The 13,025-nt window shown below is 38.8% G+C and overlaps 1 protein-coding gene across 1 annotated transcript; it reads right to left on the reverse strand.

Moving 5' to 3' along the window:
- Window positions 1–318: 318 nt before the first annotated feature.
- PPID (peptidylprolyl isomerase D) lies at window positions 319–12,575 on the reverse strand. Its single transcript, XM_010156441.1, has 9 exons — window positions 12,407–12,575; window positions 11,819–11,925; window positions 8,458–8,646; window positions 7,558–7,680; window positions 5,832–5,938; window positions 3,514–3,655; window positions 1,222–1,308; window positions 1,093–1,135; window positions 319–549 (listed from the first exon to the last, which is right to left on the reverse strand). The coding sequence occupies exons 1-9, from the start codon at window positions 12,573–12,575 to the stop codon at window positions 461–463; spliced, it is 1,056 nt and encodes a 351-aa protein (XP_010154743.1). The 3' UTR covers window positions 319–460.
- Window positions 12,576–13,025: the final 450 nt, after the last annotated feature.

A 13,025-nucleotide genomic window follows, 5' to 3' on the forward strand; every position in this document is an offset into this window, starting at 1 on the left:
GTCTAGAAAACTGTCACTGCTTTTAACATTCTGCATCACATTGACAGATTTCTTTTCCTGATGATAATAGGGAGCCCACCTGCAATACAACCTGTAAAGTGGTTTAAAAAAAGAAGTGTAATACTTGCACCTTCATTGTATGCCTGCCAGAACTGCTGAAAATCGGGCCTTCTCTAATAAAAATTGTAATAGAAACTGCCTAAATTGTCTTGGCATGAAACCAAGCTTCTTGGGAAGTACTAACTATTGAGCTGCAAAAACACAATCACCAGAAACACACCTGAGTCATGAAACTATAGCTTAAAAAAAGAAAACCACTTCACCTTTCAACAGTTTGTCTTTATTATTAGACTTTTGAGTTGTGAATACTGAAAACTGCAGTACAGGGCCAATGAAAGAAGCAGATCCACTTATCCTTTTGCATGAGTTAGTGCATAGTAATCAAAGTTTCAGAAGAAAATCAAGCAAACATTTTAGCATAAGCTGCCTTCTCTTTCTCCTTTTGGGCTTTTATCTTCTGCTTGATTCTGAGTGTTTCCATCTGGATAGCTGATTAAAAAAAACAATCCATGATGCAGTTACAGTAATCTGTTTACATTAGGCCTCCTAATGTGTCAAGACCAGGTCACGCTGCTGCAACTTACCCATGTTATTTCATTTACTAGAACTGCCTTTAATCTTCTGTTTAATCACACACTAGCAGCAAAACCCTCCTGTCCCTTACTTTGTTCCAGCTGGTAAGGTAAGCGGATAGAGGAGGGTGTACACAGTGTTGATGCCAACACAGAATTTATGAGCTAAAAATCTTACCCAATTAGACTGGGGAAAGTAATAAAGTTATTAAAACCCCTGTGAGATAGGGAGATGGTTCCAGAGGCAGGCTGCTGCCCAAAAGAAGCATCGCTGCCGTATTAAACCAGGTTTTTCATCTCAGCGGGCTCTCTGCTGAATACATCAGTGTTTAAGCTGTTAGAAGCCAGCGTTTTGGGCATGACACTGGTATGATTTTCTACTAAATACTACCCTGGGTACTTTATTCAACACATTCATAAAAAAAGTAAAGAATTTATAAAGAAGCAGCTTTATTTTTACCTTTGTCTTCAGGGGCTATTTCATGAGCCTTTTTAAGATCAGCCTTAAATAGAAGAGAAATATAAATTAATGTTCTGATGAAAAGGTTAGATTTTTTTAAAAAAAATAATTAAATATTGTGATCATTACCAATGCCTGATCGAGATCTTTTATTCCCTGCCATCCTTGAGCCCGTCTGTAGAAAGCTTTAGTATTTGCTGGATCTATTTGAAGAGCCTGTAAATTTAATAAAATTGCCTCATTAACATTTCATACACTTTACAGCCTCCCATCTCCACAGACGGCACAGATCACGCCACCAGACAGTCTCCCCAGCTGGTTTGAGGGTAAGCTGTCAAAACATGAGCTGTGTAAAAAGGAATGCTATCCTGCAGCACATGGACTAGGTAGATAATCGGTCGTAGTACCACTGCACCCCAGGCGCTCGTTTGCGAAGGACGAGCATACGTACGGACCGATTGGAACCTGTGTGTGTACGTCGCTATGTATGTAGATCTGTCAAGACAAAGGTGTTGCTGCAGTTCAAGTGACCCTAATTTCACAGTACAACCCTCCCTATTGCAGCTACTTCACACCACAACCCCCTCAAATGGCATCATAAAGAAAACATGCTGATTCCTTGGGAAGTTTTCACTGCAGGGTAGAGAGATACCTACCGGCAATCCGCCTCATGCTTCAGGAACCTTGCCAGGTTTCAGTCATTATGCCTTTTTTGAGCTGAAGGATTTCACTAAGGTGCGTATGCCGGCTCTAATGTGACGGTATTAAAATAGGAAATACAATGCCTGGGCAATCAGACTGTTCTGCTGTTTGATTACTTAAATTTTTCTTTCAAAATATCTCGGTTGATTTGGCTAGCTAGGTGTTTTGTTGTCTTGCCTGTAAAGATTGCATTCTTTTGTCTTACTGAACATAGTTCTATGGTGTCTTCTTTTTTAATTATTTTACAGAATATAGTTTCTTAGTGATTAGCAGAAATCTCTTTGCTTTACTAGTTTCGTTTATTAACTTTAATTCATTAATTAAGAACTACAGACATTAGACAATGCAGCCAGATTTTTTAAATTAACTTCAATATTGGCTGCTCATATAAAGGAAGCATTACCCTGGGGGCTCATCCTGATCTGTGTGCTGTAAACCCCAGAGCCTCTTCTGTGCCAAGAGTTAAAAAATGAAGGGTCTGTACTGCGTAAGAGATAGGTGGCATTCCTTGGGTTTAGCTTGACCATTGTGCTTACAGCTGTGTTAAAGCAAGTTTTCTTTGAAGCTGCTTGTATTTCCTTATTTACACCAAGTAATGCATGTATTACAGACTGTTAAATTAAAACACTTTGGGCCTTAGGAAATCGTGAAAGTGTATAGTTTCTCATTAACAATTACCTTGTACCCTACTAGTTAATCTTAGGGAACTGGTGTTCTGATTAACACACTGATACGCTGCTTAACACTTGCTATGAGATGTAAGCCGAATACCTTACAAAAATCCATTTCAGCTTTATCTAATCTTTAAGGGGGGGGGGTGGTCCACACAGTGACAATTATTATGATTAATAATTTCTATCTGTAACACTTAAATGCTGTTTCAATTTTTACCATCTTCTAGATGACAGAATATTACACAGTTTTGTTACTTTCCTTTCCTCATCCCCCATTTCTCCATCCCGAAAACAGGTTTATGAAAGTTTTCCATGTGGTAATGCCATCAGCAGACTAGAAAGCAAACCAGCTCTCTGAAGACACACAGATTAGCCCAGACTCCTGCTTTAAGCATGAAGCCCTCAGATGTGCTGCTCAGAATCCTCTGCTAACAGATAAGAGCATTCTTTACTCTACTTCCTTCAAAATTTCAGAGTTTTACCAAATTATTTAGTTTCCTCAAATGTACCAAATTCTGTATGTCTACGTCACTGTTCTTTAATATTTTTCAATATTTCCGTATTCATGGTTTCCTTCCTTCTTTCTTCCTATTCACTGGTTTCATTTCACCACTAAGCCTACCTGAAAGGGCTTTAGTTAGAAAAGTCACTTCAATGAATAAAACACAAGACCATCAAATCTAAAGCAAGTAAAATAGTTTGCTCACTCTAGTCTTCCAGAGAGAAGTAGTATTCTTTCACTGAAGACAGTTTAACTCTCTGCAATATACAGTTTAGCTCTGCAGGCCAAGCTGACAGTGACAGTGTGTGTTTTTTCCTGGCAGAAGGAAGAGCCCTCTTTTGTTTGTTTCTAATGAGTCATTTCAATTTCAAAATATTTTAAAAAGACACATACTGGAAAATTAGTAATAACTTCACAATCAGCCTTCTTTTTTGACTTTCCAATCATCAGCTTGTCAGAAGACTCTTAAAAAAGCTTTATAGTTTCAGCTTCCATTTTCTACCTAAGCCAATTGTTCATCAAAACAGTAAACATTAAATTTACCTCTGAACAACTTTCAATGGCTCCCTGCCAATCCGACAGTTTTAGTTTACAAGCGCCAATGTTTAAAATACAGGTCAAAGCAACAGCCTTTAGCTTGGGTTTGTCTGCCTCCTCTGCCATGGCCTCAGAAGCTTCTACATACCTGCAGGAAAACAGATTTTCAAAGAACATGTATTAGTGTTGCAACTTCTGCCCTGAGGTATCTTTCCACAGATAGGTGTGAACTGGCCTATTCAAACTGGTGTTTTTAAAGCAGCTTCAGTTCCACTATTACAAATACCTATTAAACTGAGTATGTAAGACCTACCCTGACAAAACATGAACTTGCTGGAGCATGAGGGACTTTCCTGTCCCTCCACTGTACTAACAGCATTCTTTTTCTTACACAAATGCACTGTACTAGATGGCATGAAACCATTAGAATTTATCTCAATGACTGTTTATTCTCAAAAAACATGCTGCTCATCAGTGGCAAAAAGTCAACATCACCACTGCACCTTCCACTTTCATGGGACGCTTCATCTCTCCTTCAGTTCCCTCACTAATATTTTCATTAACATAGGCATTTATGGCTAGAAGCTGAAGCTCACTTTACTTGGTAAAGGAGGGTGTTTTATGAGCATTGGTAACTCCACCTTCTTTCCTCTGTCTTCCTTCATGACTTTTTTTTGTGTACAACTTTGGACCACAGAAATAAGGAATAATGAAAGTAAATCAGACATAGTCCAAGTGGTTTTTCCACTTGCTGGGCGTCACGCAACAGGTGAGAATCAGAAGAGAGAGAAAAGGGTGAAAAGCTAGGAATTACAATACAAAACTGTGTTATGTTCAAAACAAACACAATACGCCTACCATATTTATGAATCACACCAAAACATGAACGACTGAAACCATTCTGAAAACAAAATTGGAGCTTCCAAGTCAAAGGAATCAGTAAGATAAGTATCGAGGGACACAGTAGGAAGCGATACATTTTTTGACAAAAAAAAGTGTCAACAAATTCTTACATATAAAATAGATCTTTGAAGAAATGGTTAAGCAGCAAAATGAAGAAGAACAGAAGGTTGTAATGGTTACTCTTGGCAAAAAAGGAAAACAAAACCCAGCACTGCCAGATGGTTTCCTAGGTGAGTTGTACCCCCAAGAGGAACTACTGTATTCCTATCAGGTCTGGCTAAAGCACACCATCCTACCTCAAGTATTACATTGTGAGACACAAACCCAGGGCATGTCCACAAAGAGCTAGAATGATCAGATTTGTGTAGTCTAGATTTTTGTCTAGAAAAGTTGCAATCCTTTCCACCCGCAAAGACAAATAAGCCCCAACTAGAAACGGTCTACTCACACTGAAGAGCCTTCACTGGGTGTGCTTAGGAGTGAGAAAGACAACTAATTGTAAGGGATGGGATAATTATACCTGATATTTACCAAAGAATGGGGGAGGAGATGAGCAGATACAACAAAAAGATCCTTAAAGAGCCATTCCAGCCTTTTTTTTTTTCCTGTATGATTTCTAAAAGGTTTAAATAGAAATCCTATGTACTTTGGGGTTTCTGTTAGGCTATGGTGAGCTTTTTGAAAGCAGGGGGAAAAGTTACATCTTGGGTTAATATTTGTAATTAAAGGATTCATTTTTATGCTTCAGAAAGACATCATCTGTTTGAAACCCCGTCAGTTAAAACCTCTGCTGAGGCATTAAATATGCCTGAATTCTTTTTTTTATTTTCTCATTGTTACTGCTAGTTAACCAGTGATCATTACAAAGGCAGGGATAAAGGTCAATATAACTTAAAAAAATAGTTTTTAGGAGATGCTCACATACATAATGCAAAAAGCATTAAAAGAGGAAAGGAGCAGTATGGAAACAAAAGCAGAAAGACCATGATTTTGAAGGCAAGTCTGAATTATACATGGAGTCAGGATGATGGTATGGAGGCTCAGAAAACAATGAAGAATTAATGTGTCACATTTGGGGGTACTCTCTCTTGAGCTTATCAATTTCCTAAATTTTCCTACCCTGTGTGCTGTTGTGCTTTTCTCCCCAGCTATGCACAAGCATAGCAAGCGTGTTAAAAAAGGAACATTTAGTTCTGAACAATACTTCCTGCCCATAGCTCTGACCTAAGCAAGGAATAGACCTACTTGAATAAGTAGCTAAAAATCAGATGTTTTCCAGATTCAGAATGCTCTTTTTTTGAAGAGAAAAAAAAAGAGTAAGAGCACAGCAACAGGCACTTTTTGAATGCATGTTATCATTGCTTGACAGCAGTATTAATTTGGGTTAAAGGAACTACCTGATTGAATGATGATAGCCTTACCGTAAACTTTTACTATACTTTTTAGCTGCCACTGCCCAATTTTGCGATTTGAAGAAAGTATTTCCTATATTCTTTATGTCTTCTGCTATGGCCACAATCTTGTCAACCTAATAAAATAGATGGAAAATAGAAGTATGAATGTACTTCGGAAAGAAGTCTTGATTTACTTAATATTTAGCAGTAGGATCCCATGTCCATCCACTTTCAAAGTTTATTATAAAATCTCAGAATAAAAATACTGCTATTTTATAAAAATGCTAGCTTCAAACCACTCCTATACTCTTGGCTTTATGTAACACATAAGTCTGAAAGACGATATTCCTAATGGGTTTTCTGCAGTATAAAGGGTGAGAAGATACCAGAGACAACATAGCAGTTCAACTCCTTACCCTAAATGCTGCCACCCACACAGAGCTATATATAAAGGTGCTGACCGTTATTCATAGAAGAGAAGATGTCTTCACAATCAAACTAGTCAAATGGGACTGCCTTATTCTAGAGAAAAATTTATCTCCTGCTCTCAAAATGGTATTAGTCACTTGAACTCTGCACGCTCTCAAACTAGAAGTGGTATCAACACAACTCTACTCTCAAAACACTTAAAACTTCTCTGTAAAAAGAACAACTGCTTGTCTTCATCAAATCCATCATTTCTATTTCCAGAATGGCATACATTTCAGGTCTTAAGTTACTTTTCCAGTGGCAATATACAGTTTATAATTACTCCTGTATACACCACAGTTGTCTTAAGCTCTGTCAAATGTATACACTGCCGTCTGTAATAATATCAGTTCGCATTTCTACGCCTCTAGAATTAACGACCTTTAAAAAACCTGATCACAGCACGAGACCAACATCACCACGGTTTCTGCAGTTAGTTTGTATGAACAAGTTTAAAGTGAAAGGAGGCAAGCACCTGCCACCTTCAGCTCTGAACCACAGCAAATGCTATCCAAAAAACATTTTCACAACTTGGACTGCTTCTCAGTAGCCAGATACAAGGAGTTCTGAGTTTCTATCCGTAAGATTTTTTTTTACTACTCTATTTCTGCTTCTGTATTTGGAATCTATACATGCAGCCCCCTTTTTTTCTCTCTCACAATTCACTGTTTGTCTATTTCACTTTCACCATCAAGTGAAAGCCTGCAGAAGAGCTGCTTTCACCAGTCTGCTCCCCAACTCTCAACAATAGGTCTTCCTTCAGTTTGAACAGCCTGAAAAGCAAACAGCTACTGCCAACTGAAAACAGCTAGCTCTGATGTAGTAAAGATCTTTTGAAAAAGGTGATCCTTTATTTTTTCTAGGTAGTGAAGTAAAATCATTTTAGGGATGGATATTCAAGAAGTTGCACAGAACAAGTGTGTAGGTACGTCGTTAAGTTAGTCATCTGCAGGATGGAGTTCTAGGAATTGCAATTTGTCACTACAGCACAAACGAAAGCAGAAAGAAACAAAGAACAAGAAAAGAAGTGTAATAATTAATTGTAAGTAATTTTGGTGTTAGTTATTGGGGAAAAAATCAGCTGCAATTAGCACTGAAAAAAAAAAAAGAGAGAGCAATCCCCTCCCACAGCATTTCTTTCCTAAAATTGAATGTCACCATTTACTCAGGAAGTTGATTGATTCTTAAGAAAATAGGCTTAGTGAACATCATCACAGGTGCCATGTAACTCAGATTACCTACAAGTCTTGCATTCTTTAAAATACCTTGAAAGAAAAATACTTACATCTTTCAAGTCTATATCTGAATCGTCAGGAAAATCTGGATGGGCATCTCCAGATCCATCCTGGGGAACGATTCCCCAGTCATCTCCTTCCTTTAGCTCTCCACATTCTGCAATGACACACAACTGAAAAAATAAAGTGTAAATGGCGGTATTGCTTATTAAGACAATTTCCCAAAAAAAAGCCACAACTTCTGAGTGCTGTTTGAAATTCAGTAAAAACCCTTTTTCATCTGTTGTTTGGGTGCGCTGATTTCAGACACCCATCACATCATTAGCCTATCCTCATCAAAAGGCTTTTATCACAGAAGTCTTGCCTTTGTAGGAGCAGCATTCCAAGAACACCATACCCACGCTCTACAAAGGCTGGAAGAGGAACTGGCAGCAAGCTGAGCTGCAGCAAAACACAAGACATAGAAGTGTCTTCTCTAATGTAGTAGAACTTCCTTCTCAAACTGCCAAGTCTTTTCAAGTTACAGAGGTACTAATTTTCCAAACAACCACAAACTGACATGACCAATCGCTTTTCCAGAAATATGATGTCTTCTGACATAAAATTCTTAACAATTACATAATCACTCAGGTAGAGTTGTGAATTCTATTTTTAACTTCATCGCCCATCCTACCCTTCCAGCTGTGCATTTCCACCTTCACCCTGGCTAAAGGCTTCCACCCTCACAGCTGTGCTGAACAGTAAGTCAATTGTTCATGCAGGGGAAATTTACAGCAAAAGAACAAAAGCCTCTTAACAAGGACAGTAAAATGGAAATTAGCACCATTACTAAAAATAACTGGTTAACATTTTATAGTTGTAAACATGACACCAAGCATTTAGAAGAAATGAATATACATCATATAATGGAAGAATAAACATCATCCCTAAGTGCTTTGGATTTTGCTTACCTTAGCAGGATTTTCTCCTTTTACTTCAACGTTTTCTAGTATTTTAACTACACCCATTCCTTTGATCACTTGGCCAAACACCACATGTTTCCCATCCAGGTGAGAGGTGGGCACCGTTGTAATGAAGAACTGAGAGCCATTAGTACCGGGTCCTGCATTTGCCATGCTCAGCAGCCCAGGTTTATCATGCTGCGTTGGGGAAAAAAAATCAGAACCAACATAGAAAAGATGTGTTATAAAGCTATACGTAAGATTCTGTAAGGCTATTAATGTGTATGGCAAGGACAGCCATAACGACAACTTGGTAAACCAGGCAGTTACAGCTGGCAACTGATTTTACCTGCTGTGACTGAAGAGGACAAATGCCCAGCTCTGCATCTTTACCTGCCACCTACCCGCCTGGCAGGCTGAGCCACACGTGAGACTCCACGCAGTAGCATCTGTCTGCTCCTTGTACACTCCATCCCCTGCACAGCTGCTGAATTTAAACAAATCACCTGAGAGACGCATGAGGTTCCTCACTGGATTATTCAAGACCACTGGCCTCAAGACACAAAGCTGAACACCACTTAAAGCACCTTTAATGTCACACTGTCGAGATGGGTGTGTATTGCTCATTTTGTAACGGCTACTCCCAGAAGTATGTTGTAGAACTGTGGGGTTGAGGAGACTGTGGTCTTCATTATTTAAAGGTCGGTGGGGTTTTTTAACTCCTTCACTTTCCAAGAGACACAGTTTGTATTCTGTTGGGATTTTTAACCATCTAGTTGCTTTGGCTCATGCTACCAGGCCACAAACTAACAAAATTTTATTACAGTCCAACATGAGAAGATACTGCTTATCTTGTTTCCGGTAAGTACTTTTTCCTTCTTTGAAATAACAATTATCTTGCTCCATGACACAGATTACTTAATTTTCATTTGTACTGCAGAAATGTACTTCATATGTGTTGTAAATCTCTTGTTAAACTGGTGTGACACAGCCATGAAGATTTTACTCTCCCCGAGTCGGTCTGTTTATTAAGTGCAAGGAACTCTGTTTAACCTAAGTCAGTATGTTACACCAAGACACTGGTACATGCCTGAAGCAGGCAAGCTGTGGTGTTCCTAAGAAACCCAGTACTGTGGGGAGGAGGGAAAGGGGAAAAAAACCCAAGTATGACAGCAGAGAGGAGACAGAGGCAGAAATTGCTGAGGTAGACCTCAGAGCTCAATGTTGGTCCGTTTGAGACCACAATCTGAGCTGTATTTAAGCATCAGGTTTGTGCCTAGGGTCTCTAGCACTGTGAAGAGCCTGTTGTTTTGAAAACTCTTTTCCCACTCAGTGTTTGGATTTCCACGGTGGTAGGGAGATCTCCTTGCCTGAGGAGATCCAGTCATACGGCACAAGGAGTGTGAATCTTTCAACCAGGAACTGGCTCAGGAACTCTGGGAAAAGGTTGTACAACCGAGAGCTAGAATTGCACCTAGCCAACAGAAAGCAACTGGAATAATCTTGGCTTTGTCTCTTCTCATCTTGAAACTCATCCTGGGAATCAGATAGCAAATGACAGAGAGGACAGTAAGAGGAGGCATCTGGTAGCAAGGCTGTAGGAGTGCTGCCTCCAAAACAAACATCTGACATCTTGCGTCATGGTTGCTGGCAAACAAGTTAATCAGAAGGGTTTCCCCCATAGGAGTTCTTTGCCAATACTATTTGAGGCTGATCGCTGATTCATTGCCCAAGAGGCAAAATAAGACCTGTAAATCTTAGAGGGTTTTTTTTTTAATTAGAACTAATGCTAGACTGCAATGGTTTGTAAACAAAGAGCCAAGTAACAGTAAGCTCTGGTGTTGCCTTTCACCTGCATATTTGCCTTATTGTCTATAAAGATCTGAAGGACAAGTTGGAAACTTACGGACTGGTGGCTCTGATCTTGGCATTTAATGCAACCCCATTTTGTTTGGGACCAGGTCTCAACATTAGTCCCATAACAAAAGTACCTATTTATAAACAGAACTGTTCACTTGTGCATTTTCTTTCCATGAGTGTTTTGAAAAGAACTACAGGTAGAGTGCCCTTCCTGTGATGGTTTCTGCTGGTCAATATGCAAGCTTATGAAGCAAATAAGGAAGTCAGGACAAAATCAGATTCTCTTGACAGTTTCCAGGCTTGAAAAACTACACCATGGTAACACTGCTTGAGGACTCCGTAAGCTGGGTGCCCCACCACAGTGCCGCCATTACCTGGAGAAGTGACGCCCTTTCTGGAAATACCCATTTTCCAAGAAAGGTAGAACTAAACACTTGAAAAAAAAATATTTACAAATACAGAGAGCAAACATGTCTTCTTCAAAAGCATAAAAAAAAGTCAATCTTATGTCTGAAGAGAAACACTAGAGGAATCAACTGCATTTGATTTTAATGACAAAGAGAAGCCTGAAGAATGGCAGTGGACATTCTGAAGGTTATGTGTTTTGTAAGGTTATGTGTATTGCAACACAAACAAGACAAGTGACAGATGCTGAGAAAACTGTTGTTCAAAAATCGCACGTGTGTGGGAAGCACAGGCACCTGCGGTATGCCTGGTGTCACTAGGTACTGATTTGGAGGGCAAAGACGCTTTTAGAATTTCCTACTCTGGCAGCACAGCTCCCCCCTCTCTGCCGGCAGCTGGGCTGGCAGAACTGCTTGTGGGACTGCGCTAACGGTTGCTAGTAAAGGAACAGTGAGCTCCAATACAGGAGGGGAAATAAGGACTGTGAGGGGTAGAAATTGCTGCCTACAAAGCCAGCATCTCCTAAACTGATATCCTGAAATTGAGACCTGTGCATATTCAAAACCTTGATTTGTTGACAGCATGTTTTTCCAACATTTGGGGTGAAAAAAAGCCATTCATAGACAGCCTTTTACTTCTCCTATCATTGAAAGTAACTGTAGTGGGGCAGAATCTAATCCTATGAATCTAATCTTATGAATGTTATTAGTATATGAAGAGGCATAAAATCCACTTAATGCTAACATACTGTATATGCTTCAGAGTGGCAAATTTTGTCACCTTTAAAATAATATCCCTACTTCAATGAGAACTGAACTATTGTTTCAAATTAATTTCTGATAGTGCAACTAAAAAGAAAATTTAAACTCTGGTTGTATTTGTCTTAATGAGGTTGACCTCATTTTGTATGCTTTCATAGACGTACTTGTTCTGTGTTCAACAAAGACCTTAAGGACAAACTAGTCCGGGGCTTTTTTGCTGCATTCTTTCTACTGCTTAAAACCACATTAACCTTGGACAAAGAGCACTAATTCTGAACTTGAGGAAAAATAAAAATCACTGAAACTTCCCACACTGAATACAATTAGTATTTTCAAGAGAGTACCTTATAATGAAAGTTTTCATCTTCAAATTTTTCACCATATATACTTTCTCCACCTGTGCCATTTTGGTTTGAGAAATCTCCACCCTGGACCATGAATTGCTTAATAACTGTAAAAGAAAATAATTACAGAATACAGCAGGAAGGCAGGAAAGGCACGAATTAAAACAACTCTGAGATGAAGAGCAATCACCCTGTGACTGCTCTTATTTAGGTGCTGGTGACACCCTGTCACCAGCACCTAAATAAAACCATGAACCACCTTTTATTTATCAAATCTCCCCTAAGTACTGCTTTTCAGTTAAGTGGCCATCAGTTGATGTCTAATCCTTTACCTGAAATGCTTTTCAACCTATTCACAACTCACAGTAAACTAGTTTTAGTATTAGTAACCTACTAGTACATTTATAATTTGCTATTGTCAATGCACGGTAAAAACATCTAGTCATTAGCAGGATCAAAAAATCAAAAACTTTCCGTCAAGTTATTTCTTAAACAAGCGGTCTGAAATATTATTTAACATTATTTCAAATACTTATAATGGAGGACTTGTGTTACTAACAGGAAGACAGAGGGTTTCAGAGAACTTACTTCTGTGGAAAGGACATCCTTTGTAATGGAGAGGTTTTCCAGTGGTAGGTCCTGTTCCTTTCTCTCCTGTACATAACGCACGGAAGTTTTCAGCAGTTTTAGGTACAACATCAGCAAATAATTCAAAGACAATGCGTCCCACTGAAATGACAAAGAGAGAATGAGACATATTTTTTAAGTCCCGTCCCTGGCATGGTGATGTGTTGAGCAATACAGGGCAAAGGAAATTAATGTTTCAGACTTGATTATTTTTATTTAGATTGCTATTAAATTTACATTTTAGGGTTGTTCCACGGCAATCGCTGTCAAGAGTTACATTAGGTTTGTAGCAAGGTTATGACCAACAATTAATTCCACTACCAAGAAAATTAAGGGGAATAAAGACAGATTCTGCCAAAAAATGCCAAATGCATCTTCTGCCCAAAAGATGTGTGTGTGAAATCACACACACATATTAAAGCCAAATTATGTATTTTAACATGCATACTAATCCATGTCTGTTTTAACAAACATACGTAGCTTGTTCAATCAAAAATAGATAGAATTTTAAAAAGGCTCTTTTTGTGGGGACTTATGTTTGGCCAAAAAGCTTATGCCAAGCATGTACACCAACCTTACT

Source organism: Eurypyga helias, unplaced genomic scaffold, assembly GCF_000690775.1.
Source record: "Eurypyga helias isolate BGI_N326 unplaced genomic scaffold, ASM69077v1 scaffold48687, whole genome shotgun sequence".
Lineage (NCBI taxonomy): Eukaryota > Metazoa > Chordata > Aves > Eurypygiformes > Eurypygidae > Eurypyga > Eurypyga helias.

Excerpts from the sequence above, each read along its gene's own strand:
- PPID (XM_010156441.1), bottom strand. The coding sequence starts at position 12,575 with ATGTCTCATTCTCTCTTTGTCATTTCAGTGGGACGCATTGTCTTTGAA. Across the intron at positions 7,681-8,457 it reads AAGGAGAAAATCCTGCTAAG|TTGTGTGTCATTGCAGAATG; the intron begins GTAAGCAAAATC and ends TTATTTTTTCAG. Across the intron at positions 550-1,092 it reads AATAGCCCCTGAAGACAAAG|CTATCCAGATGGAAACACTC; the intron begins GTAAAAATAAAG and ends TTTTTTAATCAG.